This window comes from Pyrus communis, chromosome 2 (genome assembly GCF_041283825.1).
Source record: "Pyrus communis isolate YQ-2024b chromosome 2, ASM4128382v1, whole genome shotgun sequence".
NCBI lineage: Eukaryota > Viridiplantae > Streptophyta > Magnoliopsida > Rosales > Rosaceae > Pyrus > Pyrus communis.
Window position 1 is genome coordinate 19265959 of NC_142566.1, and position 16710 is coordinate 19282668.

Here is a 16710-nt window from a genome sequence, read left to right on the forward strand (position 1 = left end):
CCACCACTCCCCAAACCATTCACACCATCAAACTATCCCTAGACCTTGTGCTACAACGAAGAGGAAGAGAAGAGTGCCTAAACGTTCATACAATTCAAGTTTGAGTTGTTGGAATGTTTAGGTGTTTCTTTGATTTCAAGGTTTAATTTCAATGCTCTTTGTTTTGTACGAATGAGGAATGGAAGATAAGAGGGCCTAAACGTTCATACAATTCAAGTTTGAGTTGTTGGAATGTTTAGGTGTTTCTTTGATTCTCTTTGTTTTGTACCATGAGGAACTAAACCCCCCTTGGTTAGGGGGTGATTCGAATATATGTTTATGCTTGCATTTTGATTTGAATACTTCTAATTGCGTTTCATAAGTTGTGGATTCAATTTGTTTAACCGTTTGATTGATAACTTATTTATGTATGTTTATTGAGAGTGCACGCTTAATTTTCATGCATGAATATGACGCTAGAATATAAGTGAGTTTCACCTAATAGTTACGAACTTATATTCACAAGTAGTGGAGGTTGCTTATAAACAATCGCGTTAAACGAATTCTTGGCATAAGTTTCATGCAATCCATAGTAACGAATGCCTTGTCAACACTTGTAATTTTCATAGAGCTTAATGATTCTTGCTTGTATCTCTTCTATGCATTCATGTTGAGGACTTGTGGGGAATGTTTTGAATTGTCGCATGCATCATCCAATTCAATAACGTTAGGAAGATTTGAAGGTTAATTAGTGCATCACGGTTAACTTGGGGTGTTGAGCATCATGGTTTATTGAAATGCAATTGGAAATCATTTTATTATGCAAGTATAACATGTATGGAGATGAACCCCTTAGCCATTCTATCATCCATTCATTCCATTCCATCAAATTCGTTTTACAATCTGTTTAGTTTATTAACTTGTTTTGTTATTTCAATTTTCGTATAAATCTAAATCCCCCTTTACTTTAATGTCCAATTGAGTTAGAAATCAATTTAGTTTGTGTTTATGAGTGTTTTGATTCATTTTATTTCCCAATTTCGTCCAAATTCACCAAAGTGCTCAAAACTGCCCAGAAAGTGATTTTAAGGCAGTTTTGAGTGTTTTGGGTGATGTTTGAGTCTTTTGGTTTGTTTTAATGTTTTAAGTGTTTAGTTTTACATTCTTTGAGTTAGAAATCAATTTAGTTTGTGTTTATGAGTGTTTTGATTCATTTTATTTCCCAATTTCGTCCAAATTCACCAAAGTGCTCAAAACTGCCCAGAAAGTGATTTTAAGGCAGTTTTGAGTGTTTTGGGTGATGTTTGAGTCTTTTGGTTTGTTTTAATGTTTTAAAGTTTAGTTTTGCATTCTTTGAGTCTAGTATAGTGTTTTATATTGTGTTTTTATGTTTTTGAGTCAAATCCATGTGATTAACAATCCCTCCTAATCCCCGGTCTAGAACGATCCCTACTTACATACTTACTACAATTTGACGAAAAGAGGGTTTAATTTATGCGCGTATAATTCTCGCATCATCAACCACAACATTTGCTTGCCATTTGCAATGACAGGCTACACCTTCTTCTATCATCCATTGATATTTTTGAAGAAACAAAAACACTATGAAAGTTGGATAATTTTGAGAAAACAGAAACACTATGAAAGATGGATGATTGGTGAATATGTTATGTGATGGTTAGGTATTCAACCTATGCTTATAAAGAGGATGATTGAAGAATATGGTGTGTGTAGGTTTGTGTTTCATGTGTTTCATATGTATTTTGTATGTGTTTCGTGTGTCATACATCTCTATCATGTGTTTTGTATGTGTTTTATGTGTTTCATATGTTTCATGTATTTCCTGTGTTTTATATATGTTTCATTTGTTTCGTGTTTTATACATCTCTATCATGTGTGTTTCATATTCTTTGATAGTATTCATGAGTTTCATGGTATTGATTTAGTAATTTTTTTAATACTTATCGAAATCTAAATCTTTTTAGGTTAAAATGTTCATAAAATTAAATTAGGATAGTCTACTTAATTTTTTTTCCAAAAGTTATTTAAAAAAAATAGCCAAAATTCATTCTTAATCTCAAGCTAAAAATTTAACTCACAAGGGTTGGAATAAAAAAACTGTTTTTGGATAAAAACCTAAATTTTGTGGGCTAAAAATTTTGGGTTTTGACCCAAGAATTGGAGATGGTCTAACGACGATATCAACAATAACAACGTCATTAAATTAAAATATTATATACCTCAACTTAGAATATCTCAATATATAATCATCTATGTGAGCAACAAAGGAAAACTTGTCAATATAACTAAATGCATAATTTACATAATAGGTGCAGTAAAAAAACATTTTTTGTATAATCCAAGAAAATATAATACACATTATTTATATTTCTTAAGGCTCAAGAGAATTTGATATAAACAGTATTACAAATTGATGTGATGAAACTTCGAAATTAGACAGAACTAAGAACGAAATCAAACAAGAAAAATCCAACAAGAAAATACAAATTAAAGAAAACAATGCAACACAAATCAGAAAAACGTTGCTCCAACATTTATCGAGGAAAGACAGGTCTAAGAGCTAAGGCTTTTCGAGCCAATTCAGATTGGTTTTTTCTTTTGCCACCTTGATTTTGTCTCTGGCTAAGAAGGATTCCCACAAATGTTTCTTCTCTTCATCACAAATCACTTCCTTTAACTGCTCGTGAAGATCCCACACTGACAGAGGAAACTCTTCCAATCTTGAGCATTGTCCCATGTTGATCTTTCTTAAACCGCTCATATTACCAATGCCTTCAGTCAATTTCTTAATGCCGAAAAAATTATACATGTCAAGACAGCACAACTTAGTGAGGTTCTCAATAGAGACCAGAAGCCTTACCAAGTCTGTACAGGACCTTAGTCTCAATACTTCAAAATTCTCCAGCTGTCCGATCTCTTCAGGCAAGGCTGATAGCTTATGACAGTTGGTGATACTGTGCATCTTCATATGAACAAGATCATAGAGCTCGGCAGGCAGTTCCACCAAATCATGGCAATAGTCTATATTCATTTCCTCTATACCTGGCCAGGCATCTGAAATTTTGATGGAACAATTGCGGAAAGCTTGACCCATGTTACACATGAATAAAGATATCTTCTTTACTCTTCAATGCAACGAAGTTCTTGGTTATGGAATGAATTGAAATGCGCTCTAATCCGATTTAAACCATAGTTTGTGACTATTAGAACCTTCAGTTTGTCAACTTTCTGCACAAATTCAGGTAAGGCATTGTTCTTTGTCTTAAAATTCAAAACTAGAACCTCAACTTGTGGTAGATGAACACTCTGCCTATGAACACTCTGCCATTGTGTTGAGAACATTCCATCTGCAAACAATATGCTACCAGATATGAGTAGGACAGAAATTAAATGAAACTTACGTGCAAATCTTAGTGTGTGTGTCTGTGCACTTGCGTGGGTACATATACATGTGCTTGTGTATGTGTTCAAGTGTATGGAGAAAATAAATGAGTGTTATTCAAATCTTAGCGTGCGTCTGTGTGTAGGTGTGTGTGTGTGTGAGCACGCATGAATGCGTATCTACGTGTGTGTGTGTGTACGTGTGCTGGTTATAGGTAGATGTGCATATGTGCACCGATATGCATTTTATAAAGAGAAAGATGGGACAACCAGAGGAGATAGATAATAGGCGTGCATTGATGGGTTGAGACTTCTGCTCCATCAACCACTTGGGTTGATTGTGTCCACTTACGACAATCAGTCTTTTTCTATCTTCTATCAAGTCTAGGTTCACTCTGTGAAAGCAGCAGCAGAGATTCTTTGATCTTCAGGAAATGAAACAAGGTCTGAAACATTCCCTCATGATAGCCTCTTTGCCATCCAAGGCATCTATGCTACTTTGAAGTCAAAGAAGCAACTCAGTCTTAGAACCAACAACAGAACCTTTACAACAGTCTGCTAGCCTTGAACGCTAGAATTCTGCAGCTTGTCCACGAAGTGATTTCCCAGTCACTGTAATGGCAAGCCGAACTCCCTTACAAAGGTTTAGTATCTGCAGGCTTACCATCTGAGTTGCATACCGAAACTTCAAGTTTCTTTTAACATCTAAAGGGTTTCGTGAAAATGGTTAATGACTACCTACTCATCTTCATTCTTATTTCAGTTTTAGTTCTTAAGAAAAATCTTATGGTAAAATGGGTGTTCACTTCTGTATGTGCATACTTACTGTAAAAGATCAAAACAATTGTGCATACTTACTGTAAAAGATCAAAACAATTTCTTTTCCCCACTTTGTTGTGAAGACTTGATAAGTATGTATGTTGTGGATTGCATAGTGAGAAATAAATCTTTCTCAGAAGATTTTTGAGCCTTTGAAATATTACATTTGTGGATTAACTTTGATGTTATATATAACCTAAGCTGTTAAGTGTACAAAAGGCTTCAACTCAAAGAACGACATCTATAGCATACTACTAGTACTAATTGAGAGTAAAAGATGTCAAAATTGCAGATTAATTCTACTATAACTCTTCTGGTTAGGTTAGCCACTTTCCTCAGTGGGGATAAGGAATTTCAGAATATAAAAAGCAATTAGAAAGTATTATCATACCTTTGACTTCCTCATCTTGACATAATTTCATTGCCAATGTGGTTTTCCCGTCTTCTTCAACTCCCTCAAAGGCTCATCCAATCCAACTGTAACATTGGAGGTTCAGGAACTGACCCCAATCATGAAATCCTTCTTGATTTTGAATCACAACATTCTCTTTGTTTCCTACCAAACCATTTTTCTGGACAGTAGCCAAGGTCTCTAAACATCATAGTTTAAAAAGCCCCATAAAAAACGCAAACCACACAGAGGTTTAAGAGCAACGTTCATTGAGGAAACATGTGTCAGAACTGAGTCTTTTGGAGCCAATTTAGGTTGATATTCTCTTTGGCCACAATTATCCTTACGTTGTTGAGACACGACAAGAAAGATTCCCATAAATATTTTGTCTGTTCATCACAGACCACTTCCTCTAACTGCTCAAGATCCATGACTGATGGAGGCAGCTCTTGCAACCTTGAGCATTGTCTCATATTGATCTTTCTTAAACTACTCATTTCACCAATGTCTTCGGGCAACACCTTTATGCCAAAGCAATCAGATATATCAAGAAATTTTACCTTTCCAAGGTTCTTCATTGAGGTTGGAAGCTTCGACAGTTCTGTGCAGGATCTTAGCCTCAGCATTTCTAAATTTTCCAACTTTCCAATCCCTTCGGGCAAGGCAGATAGCTTATGACAGTTAGTGATACTGAGCTTCTTTAGTTTACTAAGATCACAAAGTCTGGCAGGCAATTCAATTAAATCACTGCAATAGTCGATGTTCATTTCTTCTAGATTTGGGAATGCTGATGAGATTGAAATGGAACAGTCGTTGAAACCTTGACCGATATCACACATGAAAAATGATATCTTTTGCAGACTTTTCCAAGGTTTGAGGACCTTGCTTATGGAGGGAATTGAAATACGTTCTAATCTAATTCTCTTAAGATTTGATAACGAACCAAGTAGTTCAAAATTATCTAGTCCAGCAGGTGACAGACCGTAATTTGTTATTATTAGAACCTTTAGTTTATCCATTTTCTCCACGAACTGAGGTAAGGCATAGTTCTTTGTTTGAAAATTCAGAACTAGAACCTCTGCTTCGGGTACTTGCATGTTTGGCCATTTTGCTGAGAAGGCTCCATCTGCAAACCATAAGCTTTAAGATGTTAGTGTGGGTTGAAATTACATGTACCGAAGTCCTACTGAGGTCTTAATATGAATGAGCGAGTGTGTGTGCACACAAGCATGTCCGTGCGCACATACTTGTGTGCCTATATAAGTTTTTACTATATATATAACGATGACGTATTTACTATAGAGATTGATGGAACCTGTTGAGATAGATAATAGTCGAGCCTTGGACGCTTGATACTTTTGTTCTGTCAACCACTTAGGAAGGTTGTCCCCACATATGTTTATAACTAGCCTTTTCCTCTGTTCTATTGGGTCTTGAATCACCTGATGGATCGCCAACTCCCTAAGCATGTCATGCTGGGTGACGAAGTGTTCAGTGTAATAGCCATCCGCCTCCTTCTCATGCCTGGATGATCAATACTAATTTCTTTCATGATTTGTTCGGTATACATATTGGAATAGAAAATTATGAGCAGCGTGCATACCTTGCGACAACAAGATTCGCCAAACTTCGGGTGGTGAGCCCGTGAAGGTTGGCAATGGTCAGAATTTCTTCATCTAGACCATATAACTCCGCCCACATGTCAATGAGGGAGGCAGCAGAGATTCTTTGGTCCTCAGGAAATGAACCTAGGTCGAGGAAACACTCCTTGATCATAGTCTTTTCTTTATCCAAGGCATCTAAGCTGCTCTGGAGGCAAGCAAGCAAATCCTTTTCAGTATCAAGAATGGAAGAACCTTTGCTCCATTCCAGTATTTTTTTCTGCCAGATTTCTTTAGGCTGGCCACGAAGTGACCTCCCGACCAATGCAATGGCAAGTGGCCATCCCTTACAGCGCTTCATAATCTGCAATTTAATTATCCCGAATGAATTCAGTTATTATCTGATTAAATTGTTGTAAATCATCTAAATGTTTCAGTAAAGATGATAAAATTGTTATTGTGAGACGGTAAATGGAAGTGTTAACATGTGTGGACGCTCAACGTTATTTCTTTACCCTCTTCTGAGGCATAAATAAGCATGTATGTGCATTGCAGACTAAGAAATCACCTTTCTCGAAAGATCTTCGGAAGTATAAGAGCTCTCATCCTCCAAGGATGCTGAATGCTGAAAAAGAGCCATTGCATCCTCATCATTCAATAACGCCAAATGGTACGGAGAACCAAATCTCGGAAATGCAAATCTTGATGTGACCAAAATCTTGTAATTTGAAAACTTGAATTGATCAAACTTATCAAGAAGGGACTCTGATCCTGACCAAACGTCATCCAGGACAAACAACAGAGGATTGTCTGTTGCTTTCTTCAAAAATTGTTGCAACAAATTAACTGCCATGAATTCGTTTTGGAAAGCAGGCAGCTCGGACCCCTTCAGTTGATATAGTTCATGTACAATAAGGTCCAAGTTGGGCCTTTTCGAGACATTGACAAAGAAGATGTTGTTCTTGAATGTATCTATCCAAACAGAATGTCTGAGGTTAATAAAAAGGTTGACTAGATATGTCTGCAATTCTCAGATCAAGTAATCAAGTAGTCAAGCAAGAGCTCATTGCAAGATTTGTGCCCTGAGATGAAGCTATATGTAGAAGAATTTATGAACTTTCTTAATTTGTTTTCACAAGCTGGCCCTTAGATTTTGGGGGCCTTAGACGAGCCTTCAAAGTGGGACCTAAAGTTTTTTGGCCCCCGATTCTTGATATGTACAAAAAAGAATTCGCTAAATACATAAAAAAATTATTTCTACATCAAATATCATTAAAAGTCAGGGAAACTTGATATAAGTCCAATTTTTTTAGCCAATAGCAGGATTAGTCCAATTTATTAAAATAAGTCCAATTCCTTATATTTAATTATTTAATTATCAATAATTTACAATTTATTATAAAAACCAAATTTCTTCCCAATTATCTCTTTGATTATTTCTTTTTATTCTCTTTTTGTTATTTCTTGTTTTTCCTTCTACTTTAAACCCCTTTTATAAATTTTATTTTTAATTTTTATAACCAACCTATATCACATGTTAATTATATTTATTTACCTATATGAAAAATTCTTTTTTATAATCAACCTATCACAAACTAATGTGTCTTGCTTGTATGTATATTTTTTTTTTTAAAACCTTTTAGTTAGGTTTCATATCTAGCTTATAAGTATAATATACACTCAAAAAAAGGACAATCCCAACCAGTGTCCTACTAGCCCAACCCCAATGTCCTACTTTCTCACCCCACATGATAATCCCACCTACCATCATAAAAAGTTAAAAAAGTAAAATGTTATTTCCCCACCCACCATTAATCCCAAAATAACCCTAATATGTTTTGTTTTAAATAACTCTAAAGTATCTTTAAATAATATTTAAACAAATAAATAAAAACGGAAAACTAAATAAAAAAAAAAATGCAAGACTTGGATATTCATCATCTCCTTAAAATCATCACATCGCTTTCGCAATATCTCTTCCAACTCAAATCTGCCACCCGGATCTCTTTCTAGATCCCCACCCTCAATTTTCACCGATAGTCTTCATTTAAAAGGTTAAACATGTCATTAACATTTTTATTAAATGGTGGGTAAGGAAATAAGACACCAGGGGAGAATATCAGCACTCTGCATATATTTGTTACTTGAGTTAAGGTACAATGTTTATCAGATATATTTATGTTAGTATGTTAGTTTTTTTTGTCATAAGATATTAATATAAAATGAGTATAAAAAAAATAAAAGCATGTAATTAGATAATTGTTTCACTCCTAACAACCATCTATGTTTTTGGATCTGGATTTAAAAGTCCCTAAAAATTAATAGCAAAAGAAGATAGATATACAAACATTATTTAAATATTATTCGTCTCTTGTTTTTAGACGCAAATATATTAAATGTTTGCAGTCAAGAGTCTAAGATTGAGAGTGAAGAATAATAAAACTTGATGATCAGGAGAGTAAAGAACAATAAAACTTGATTGACGAGTATAATAAATTCAACAACGTCAATTGTTTCTCTTTTGTTTTTACTACAACATCATACTAATGAATCGGATATTGAAATACTTCATTGAATAATAAATTATTGAAAACCAAAATATAAATTCAAAGTTTTTATTACTTTAAAATACAATATTCAAGACCATGTGATAGTTGATTTAAACATTCTATAGAAATGGAGAGATGGGAAATTGAAAAAAAAAATTACTACACTAACAAATGAATTATGATATTTTCACTACACTAACAAATGAATTATGATATTTTTTTACTTTTTCTTTATATGTTATTTACATGAAATATAAATTTTTTAGGGATCCTTCCAAAGTGGGGCCCTAGGCTGCGCCTGCACGGACTACCTTAAGGACCGGCTCTACGCTTTCACACGGTTTAGTTTCATGTTCCCTTCGTTGTACATTGTATTCTCTTTAACAAATTTGGGTTGGTGTGGAAACTTGGAGGGACTAGCGGGCGTTTTATAGGGGGGTCTTGGCCACAGTGCATACTTTTGCTCGTCTAATCCTCTATATGTTTTTTTTTTTTTTTTTTTTTTTTTTTTTTTTGATCTCTCTAAATTAAGGGGTGGGTTTAGCTTTATAATAAATTACTAATAATGTAATTCAAATTTGTTTGTAACAAGAATTAAATTTAAAATCTCTCATTTATCAATAAAAATAAATACCACTAACTGTAATACTAAATTGCGTTATGTACATAGTTTTTTAACTATGTAGGAAGTTAACACTTCACAAAAAAAAAAGAACTTGAAATCATTGATAGCATACCTTTGACTTCTTGATCTTGACAAAACTTTTTAGCCAAGGTTGTTTTCCCACATCCCCCAGCAGCAGTCAGCACAAGCATCGACACCTTTTCATCCTTAAGGAGCTTCATCTTCAACTCCTTCAACGGCAAATCCAACCCGACTGTAACGGATGGGGGTTCAGGCACCGCAGACGAACATTTAACCGTTTCAGGTTGATTAATTTTCATCACCAAATTCTTTTCTATTCGAGAGAACGCCGTCTCGATATTCCTGAGAGAAATCAACGCCTCCCTCGCATCCCTTACGCCCTGCAGTTTGAGCGCATCAAACACTCTTCGAAGAGATTTTTCCAGTTGACGGAGCTTCTTGGCGTATTTGCATTTTCGCCACACGCCAACTTTGCTGCACTTTTGAACAAGATCTGCTCCCTTCTCCATTTGTACTGCAAAATATTTCAGTCGCTCTTTCGAGTTATATTTTTCAATCTCTTGGATGAGTGGCTGTAGAGATTCCAGTGTGGATTTGATGTCTCCAAGGAGGTGCTTGAACATAGTAGTCTCCTCCTGCACTGATTTTACAGCATCAAACAGCATTTGAAATGCCGTTCTCAGGGTACCCATGCCGACTGATGCCACAGACATATTTAAGAAAATAAAACGACTCAAAACTTAATTTTCTCTTACGGAATCTCTTCTTGGCTGATGAAATAATATTGTTAGCACAAGTTTATATATAACTAAACGAACGAGATACGAAGGCGACGGGCAATTGTACAGTAAATTGTATAAAAAGAGACAGAATTTACGGTAAATTGCATGAAATGATGCGCTGGCTCAAAGACTTCCTTGACATCTGAGCCCACGCACACGCCGGAGAAAGTAAAAGAAAACGTACAGATTCATTTGAAATGCGATCTGACAACAACCACAACTACCAACACCAATAATAAGAATAATAAAGGGGTAGTGGCCCTCGTGGGCTACCTAAACAAAGTAAACAAAGACTTGGCCTTTTTCCTATGTTTATGATTCCATTCCATTTCCCAACTTCGAAGAAATTGCAGGGAAAAAACAAAAAGTTGATGTAACATGCAACTACAACAAGAACAATAAAAAAAATTCTTACTAAGTATGATCTACTATATGAATTCTAGAAATTAATTATGCTTGATTATGTATTACATCTTTCGTTAGACTCAAGTGCTCTAAATCTTTTCTTAGAATCTTTTCCAAAGTCTTCATCTACCCCTTCAACCCTGAAACTCTGTTTCATAATCGCGTCTTCTAACCGGAGTATCAATAGACCATCGTTTCATATGTCCAAATCACCGTAACTGATTTTCTCTAATATTTTCTTCAATTTCGACTACTCCTACTTTACCTTGAATATCCTCATTATTAATCTTATCATTTTTCATGTGCCCACACATCCAACAAAGTATTCTTATCTTCGTTACACTCATTTTATGTAGATAATTTTATAAATTTCAATTAACTATTATAGACACGTTATTTTAATTTTGAAAGTTGATAATGATCGTTTTCTTCTCTAGACTAATATCTAAGTTCGAATTTTGCAACTTGCAATTATTCTTGTTGAACGATTTGTAAAATCCAAAAAAGATGCTAAAACCCCATCTACAAGTTCTCAAAAAAAACCTGTAATATACGGTAGCCTGCCTTCTTTATAGTTTAAATTAAATAAATATTTAAAATGTAGAGTAATACTACCAAATCGAAATAAATAAAGACGTGTTGAAAGGTGCAGAGAATACAAAAAGTTGAAATAGCACGCAACCACCATTTGGCCTTTTCTCTTTTCAAGATTCCAGATCGGTTCGGAGAAATGGTAAAGAAAAAACAAAATGTTGAACAAACACTCAATTAAACTCAATTGCGTGAATAATGGGTTAACGATAAATGACAACGTTAGGAATTTCTTGTGAAAAGACCATAGTAGAATTTTCTTGCATTTTCATAGAATATGCACAAAAATGGGTGTTAAGGGAAAGTATATTCGTCTACGTTTATTAGACCAAAATATAAGTTTGAATTTCGCATCCGTCAACTTTTCTTGGTGAAACAAGTGATGTCTACCACAGTGATGAAGATGAGTTTTGTTCATATACAACAAAAGGGATTCGAATTCCGTTGGCTTCCTAATCTAATAAATTTATTGTTTGACAAAAAAATAAAAATCATTTTAGTAAATGATCTGTAAAATTCCAAAGAAACGTGTAATATACCCCTTTATAAATCTTCAAAAAATCCTTGTAATATGCCATTTACTTGGAATGGGATAGCCTTCCCTCTCCATACTTTAAATTAAATAAAAATCAAGAATTTGAAAATAATAATCAAACATATTTAATAGTTCTATTGCGTTTGTTGGAGTTGTCGTGTCATTTGGTAGGACTTTTTGTCTGTATTTAATTTTAATAAAAATTTAAAATAATATCTGACCATGTATGTGATTTTTGAAATCCTCACAAATTCAGATGGAATTCAAAATCCGTTTCAACCTCCCCACTATTAAAATCATTAAAAAACTAAAAATCCTCTCTCCGTCTTTCCATCTGCAGATGGGCCCCTCGAAAATTCATCCTTCCTTGTCCATCTTCTTCACCGATCCTCCTGTGCAGAAAAGCAGAGTGCCTTCTGGGTTTCATCGGAGAGGGGAGAGAGTGGGGAGGAGAAAGGGTGGGGTGAGGAAGACACAGAGGAAAGAAGGAAGTTCTGGAGAGAAAAGCACCGTGCCTTTTGGGGACCTGGTTTATAAGCGAGTCTCCGTAGCATCACTTGAAGATGTTGAGCTAAGATACATCCGTAGAAAAGGGTTGCCAAAAAGCTGAAGGCCTTCAATTATTCTACCGTATCGTTTCTTGGAAACGTCCTGCAATCCGCGTCAATGCACGGCGGAGTAAAGTAAATGAAAGCGTGTTGAAAGGTGCAGAGAATACAAAAGGTGGAAATAACGCTGCAACTGCCGTTTGGCCTTTTTTATTTTCACGATTCCAAAACGACTTTCGAAGAAATGGTAAAGAAAAAGCAAAATGTTGAACAAACGCGCAACTAGCTTAGATTTTGATCTTGTTTTGTTCTGTATAACTTAAAAATCATCGCTTACTCTTTAAAATTCAAAATTTGTTCTATTTTGACTTGTAAATTTTCTTTCTTCTTGAAAATCAAGTCACCTCGTGAAATATATAGGGACCCACCTCTCAATAAGATTATGTTATATGTGCTATTGAAGTAGATTATAGATCTCTACTATGTGTTAACATTCAACAAATAATTCTTTTTAATAAAATCGAGTTTCATAGGGTTAAACAACGAAATCAAAAGACAAATTAAATAAATTACACCATGCATTAACATTTCGCGTAATAGAATTAACAGAATTAAGACAATGTAAGGCAGATTTTGTGTTTTATAGAGTAAAATGACCATTTTTAAGTTTCAAGAAGCACAATGCAATAAATTTTAAAAAAATCAAATTCTAAGAGTCAAGGTGAAGCAAATTTTGAACATTTTTGTTACGATTCAAACTTCACTTTTTTCTTTAGGAAAACTAACAAAAGTTCTGAAAAAACTTTAGTTTTAATTAAAATAACAAAATAAAAGTGCAAATGAATAGTATCAGGAGTAACTTTTCAAGGTAAAAATATCACTTTCGATAAAAGTGAACATTATCGAAAATGTTTCATTAAGATTCCCTTTTTCTTTCTGGTTATAGGATTCAGATATGGGCTTTAGGGAAGTTTTTCATAGTGTGTTTGCGACTTTTAGCCACGGTTACCAATTTCATGGTCGGAGAGGCATGAACGACTGGAATTTTGAGAAGCACTTTGCTTCTGGGTTCCTATGGGTAGAGGAAAGACAGAGAAAATATTAAGTTTAATTGTTATTTAAATTTCAATTTTTGAGTGAGTCTCTTTGGCATTTTTCGTTCTCCAAATTTCAATTAATTATTTATGGTCGCAATGTTCTAATTTGAGGGGTTTATAGTGATCGCTTTCTTTGCTAGATCAAGCGTTTGGTTTGAATTTCGTTATTGGCAATCATTTTTGGTGAATGATTTGTTGAAAAAAAAAAAAAAAACTAAGACTCCCTCTTTTAAGTCTTTAAATAAACTTGTAGTATGCCTTGACCTTGACATGGGGTAGCATTCCCTATACCAATACTTTTATTTTTTTTATTTTTTTAACAAATGATATTATCTACATTAATAGGAATGAGTGAATTTAGTTTCACAATAGGCTAGTAATAATGTATATCAAAATACTTTTTACACGTATGTTCAAATTTTCGAAGATTACTATTTGATTTCTTTTTGGTTTCGTAAAATATGCACAGGATTTATACTAGAAGATGAAAAATATTATATACATCTAATATTATTGAGGAAGAAGCCCTTATGGTTCAATTTTCAAAAAATAACAAAATTGCCTCTGTCTAAGGGTGAAAATGTTTTGTTGCGAGTAAATTCATAGGCTTAGTGTAAGTTAGTTAGAAAATTTATCATGAAGATGCTACTATATAGTTTCCTTTTAGTATACTAGAAAATGAGAAACTATACTTATATACATATAATTTAGGGAAGTATTAATGGCACTCCAAAAATCTCATTCTACACTCTTCATAAGTGTATTTTTCTTTCCTAATATAGAAAATTTGAAGTGTAGAATGAGATTTTTAGAGTGCCAATAACAATTTTTATAATTTATTCAACAACACTAAATTTTTTGTGCACATGCTATGAAAACAAAAGAAAACTATATGCTTCTGTACTCACATGGGTTGTCAAATCTCATTTATGTGTATCGTACGTCCATTGATAAATTGAACTCGTTGTGCAAGAATAATGGGTTAGCTATAAATTACAAAGCTGAGAATTTCTTATGAGAAAACCATAGTATAAATTTCTTATATTTTTGTAGAATATGCACAAAAATGGGTGTTAAGAGAAAGTACATTTGTTCTGGTTAATATTAATCTATATTTATCAGGCAATGTTTTTTATTATATTGTGAATGAATTCATAGGCTTAAATGTTGGGAAAAAAAAAAATTCATACGCTTAATCCAAGTTTTTTTTTTTTTTTTTTTTTTGAAATTGTAGAATATGTACAAAACTTGTACTAGAAGATGAAAAAAAAATATTATACTTATATACATAAAAAAAATAAAAAAATAAAAACTTATTTTTCAACATTAATTTTTGTGCATATGCTATGAAAACACAAGAAAATTGTATTCTAGCCCACTCACGTGAGCTTCATCATTTTTAATAAACTTATTAATATGTCTCAGTTATGTGTATCAAAAGTTTATTAAAGAATCCATCCCATTTAGAGTATCACTGACACACCCCGACCCAGAAAGTCCACTTGGACCCTGAATCGAGCTGTGCTGGCCGACACCTGGAAGGTGACGAAACCATAAAATGTGATAGTGTATAAAAAGTGAATGAATTTGAATCTAAAAGTGTCTAAATACCAGAGTGCGCTACGAGTGGGAGCGAACCCATTTCACACGCGATGTCAGAGCATAAGTAAGGTACAGTAGTGTGGGTAAGAATCATACCCTAAAAAATATCCATCAATACTAAGATTCGCCACAGATTCTTGTCGATACCAACTCATCAGTTAAAACCTGGAGGGCACCAAACAGAAGGTGTGAGTAAGCAATAAAACCAAGCTTCACAAAGTTACTACCTCTCAAAAAGTAATGCCCCTAAATGAAAAACCCGTATCGTTTTCCATAAGACAGTACAACATATATACATATATCCAAACCATACTAAAAAATGACCAAAACCACGGTTTGCCATCAACTCCACCATACATTAATAAGTAGGCCAAATGAACTAAATCAATACAAAGTGATATATCAGTCAGAGTCATCTAAAATGACTTGTACATCTTATCCATATCTCATCAATCATGGCTAGCATATAAGTCGGAGTCACCTATAGTGACCTGTACGACTTATCCATATCTCATCAATCATGGCTAGCATATAAGTCGGAGTCACCTATAGTGACCTGTACGACTTATCCATATCTCATCAATCCTGGCTAGCCAATAGCTCAATAAGTATACCTGCACACGAGTCGGAACCACCTAAAGTGGTCTGTACGACAGGACTGGGTGTAAATAAATACGCTCAAGTGCTACGATCACGTGAAGATTGGGCGAATAATCGCGGGTCACCTACGAGTCGGAACCACCTAAAGTGGTCTATACGACAGGACTGTGCACCTACCTTGAATCCAAGGTGAGCGTAAGGTGCGGGAGGTGAACATCACGTGAAAGACTGTGCCCTGGCCACGGGCGGGAGCACTAACACCGGGGTGCAAGTTTATAAGCTCTCAATGCATCTCAATATAACATGTGCAACTCATGACAACCAGTACGACAGTATCGAAGTTGCCTAACTCATAACTGTAGTCATGCTATAACGCAATCGATTCAACTATTACCATAAACTCACCTGAACTTACCTGGGTGTCCTGAGTTCACCTTTGCACTTGAAAGCATTCCCAATAATTATATGCAAGTAATATACATATGGATATATCATGATGCAATCTACTACTTAACCATGTCGTAGCATTTTCAATTATAAACAATATGGTGTGAAGTGTATAATCAGTAACGCCCTACTCCCAAACTACTTATTTTCAGGGATAATTATCCATGACAACCCAATTAACTCTAATTTAACTAACTAATTCACAAAACTAAAACTTGCCTTTACAAATTTCCTTCGCATTACTCAATTTCCCAAGCAAGGCTTTTGTCTCAAATATTTTATGGCTGCATCTAACGTCTCGTTAGACTGCCTACATACCCTAGACAGGGATCAAGCCATTCGTAGTTCATATAGTACTTCAAGCATTCACAATAAATATGTATGAAAGTAATATGCCTAATCAATTTAAAAGTGTCGATAGAACTCTCAATAATATGTACGATAAAAAGTAAAAGATGCACTCACCTAGAGTCCACGCTATGATTCTCTAGCGCACGCATCGAGGCGTCCTGAATGATTGGTCCCTGTGACCAATTATCAAATCACATCTCAGAACTCTTATCCGTAGAATATGTAATTCACATAAAACACAACCTCAACGACATTCTAAAATAGTTTGATACCCATTGACCACAAGTCAACCGTCGATCAAAGATCGACGGTAGGGTTTACAACCCTGTATAACTTGACTAGGAAGATCCGCATATCAGATTTCC

At 34.5% G+C, this 16710-nt stretch overlaps 1 protein-coding gene and 1 pseudogene across 2 annotated transcripts; both read right to left on the minus strand.

The window, feature by feature from the left end:
- Window positions 1-2367: 2367 nt before the first annotated feature.
- On the minus strand, window positions 2368-4733 carry LOC137746583 (putative disease resistance protein At5g66890; annotated as a pseudogene). Its single transcript, XR_015956634.1, has 2 exons — window positions 4592-4733; window positions 2368-3347 (listed from the first exon to the last, which is right to left on the minus strand). The product of XR_015956634.1 is annotated as a putative disease resistance protein At5g66890 (transcript).
- On the minus strand, window positions 4366-10426 carry LOC137749042 (putative disease resistance protein At5g66900). The gene is made up of 5 exons (XM_088685650.1): window positions 9479-10426; window positions 6761-7164; window positions 6195-6556; window positions 5907-6115; window positions 4366-5717 (listed from the first exon to the last, which is right to left on the minus strand). The coding sequence occupies exons 1-5, from the start codon at window positions 10098-10100 to the stop codon at window positions 4876-4878; spliced, it is 2439 nt and encodes an 812-aa protein (XP_088541776.1). The 5' UTR covers window positions 10101-10426; the 3' UTR covers window positions 4366-4875.
- Between the last annotated feature and the right edge of the window lie 6284 nt (window positions 10427-16710).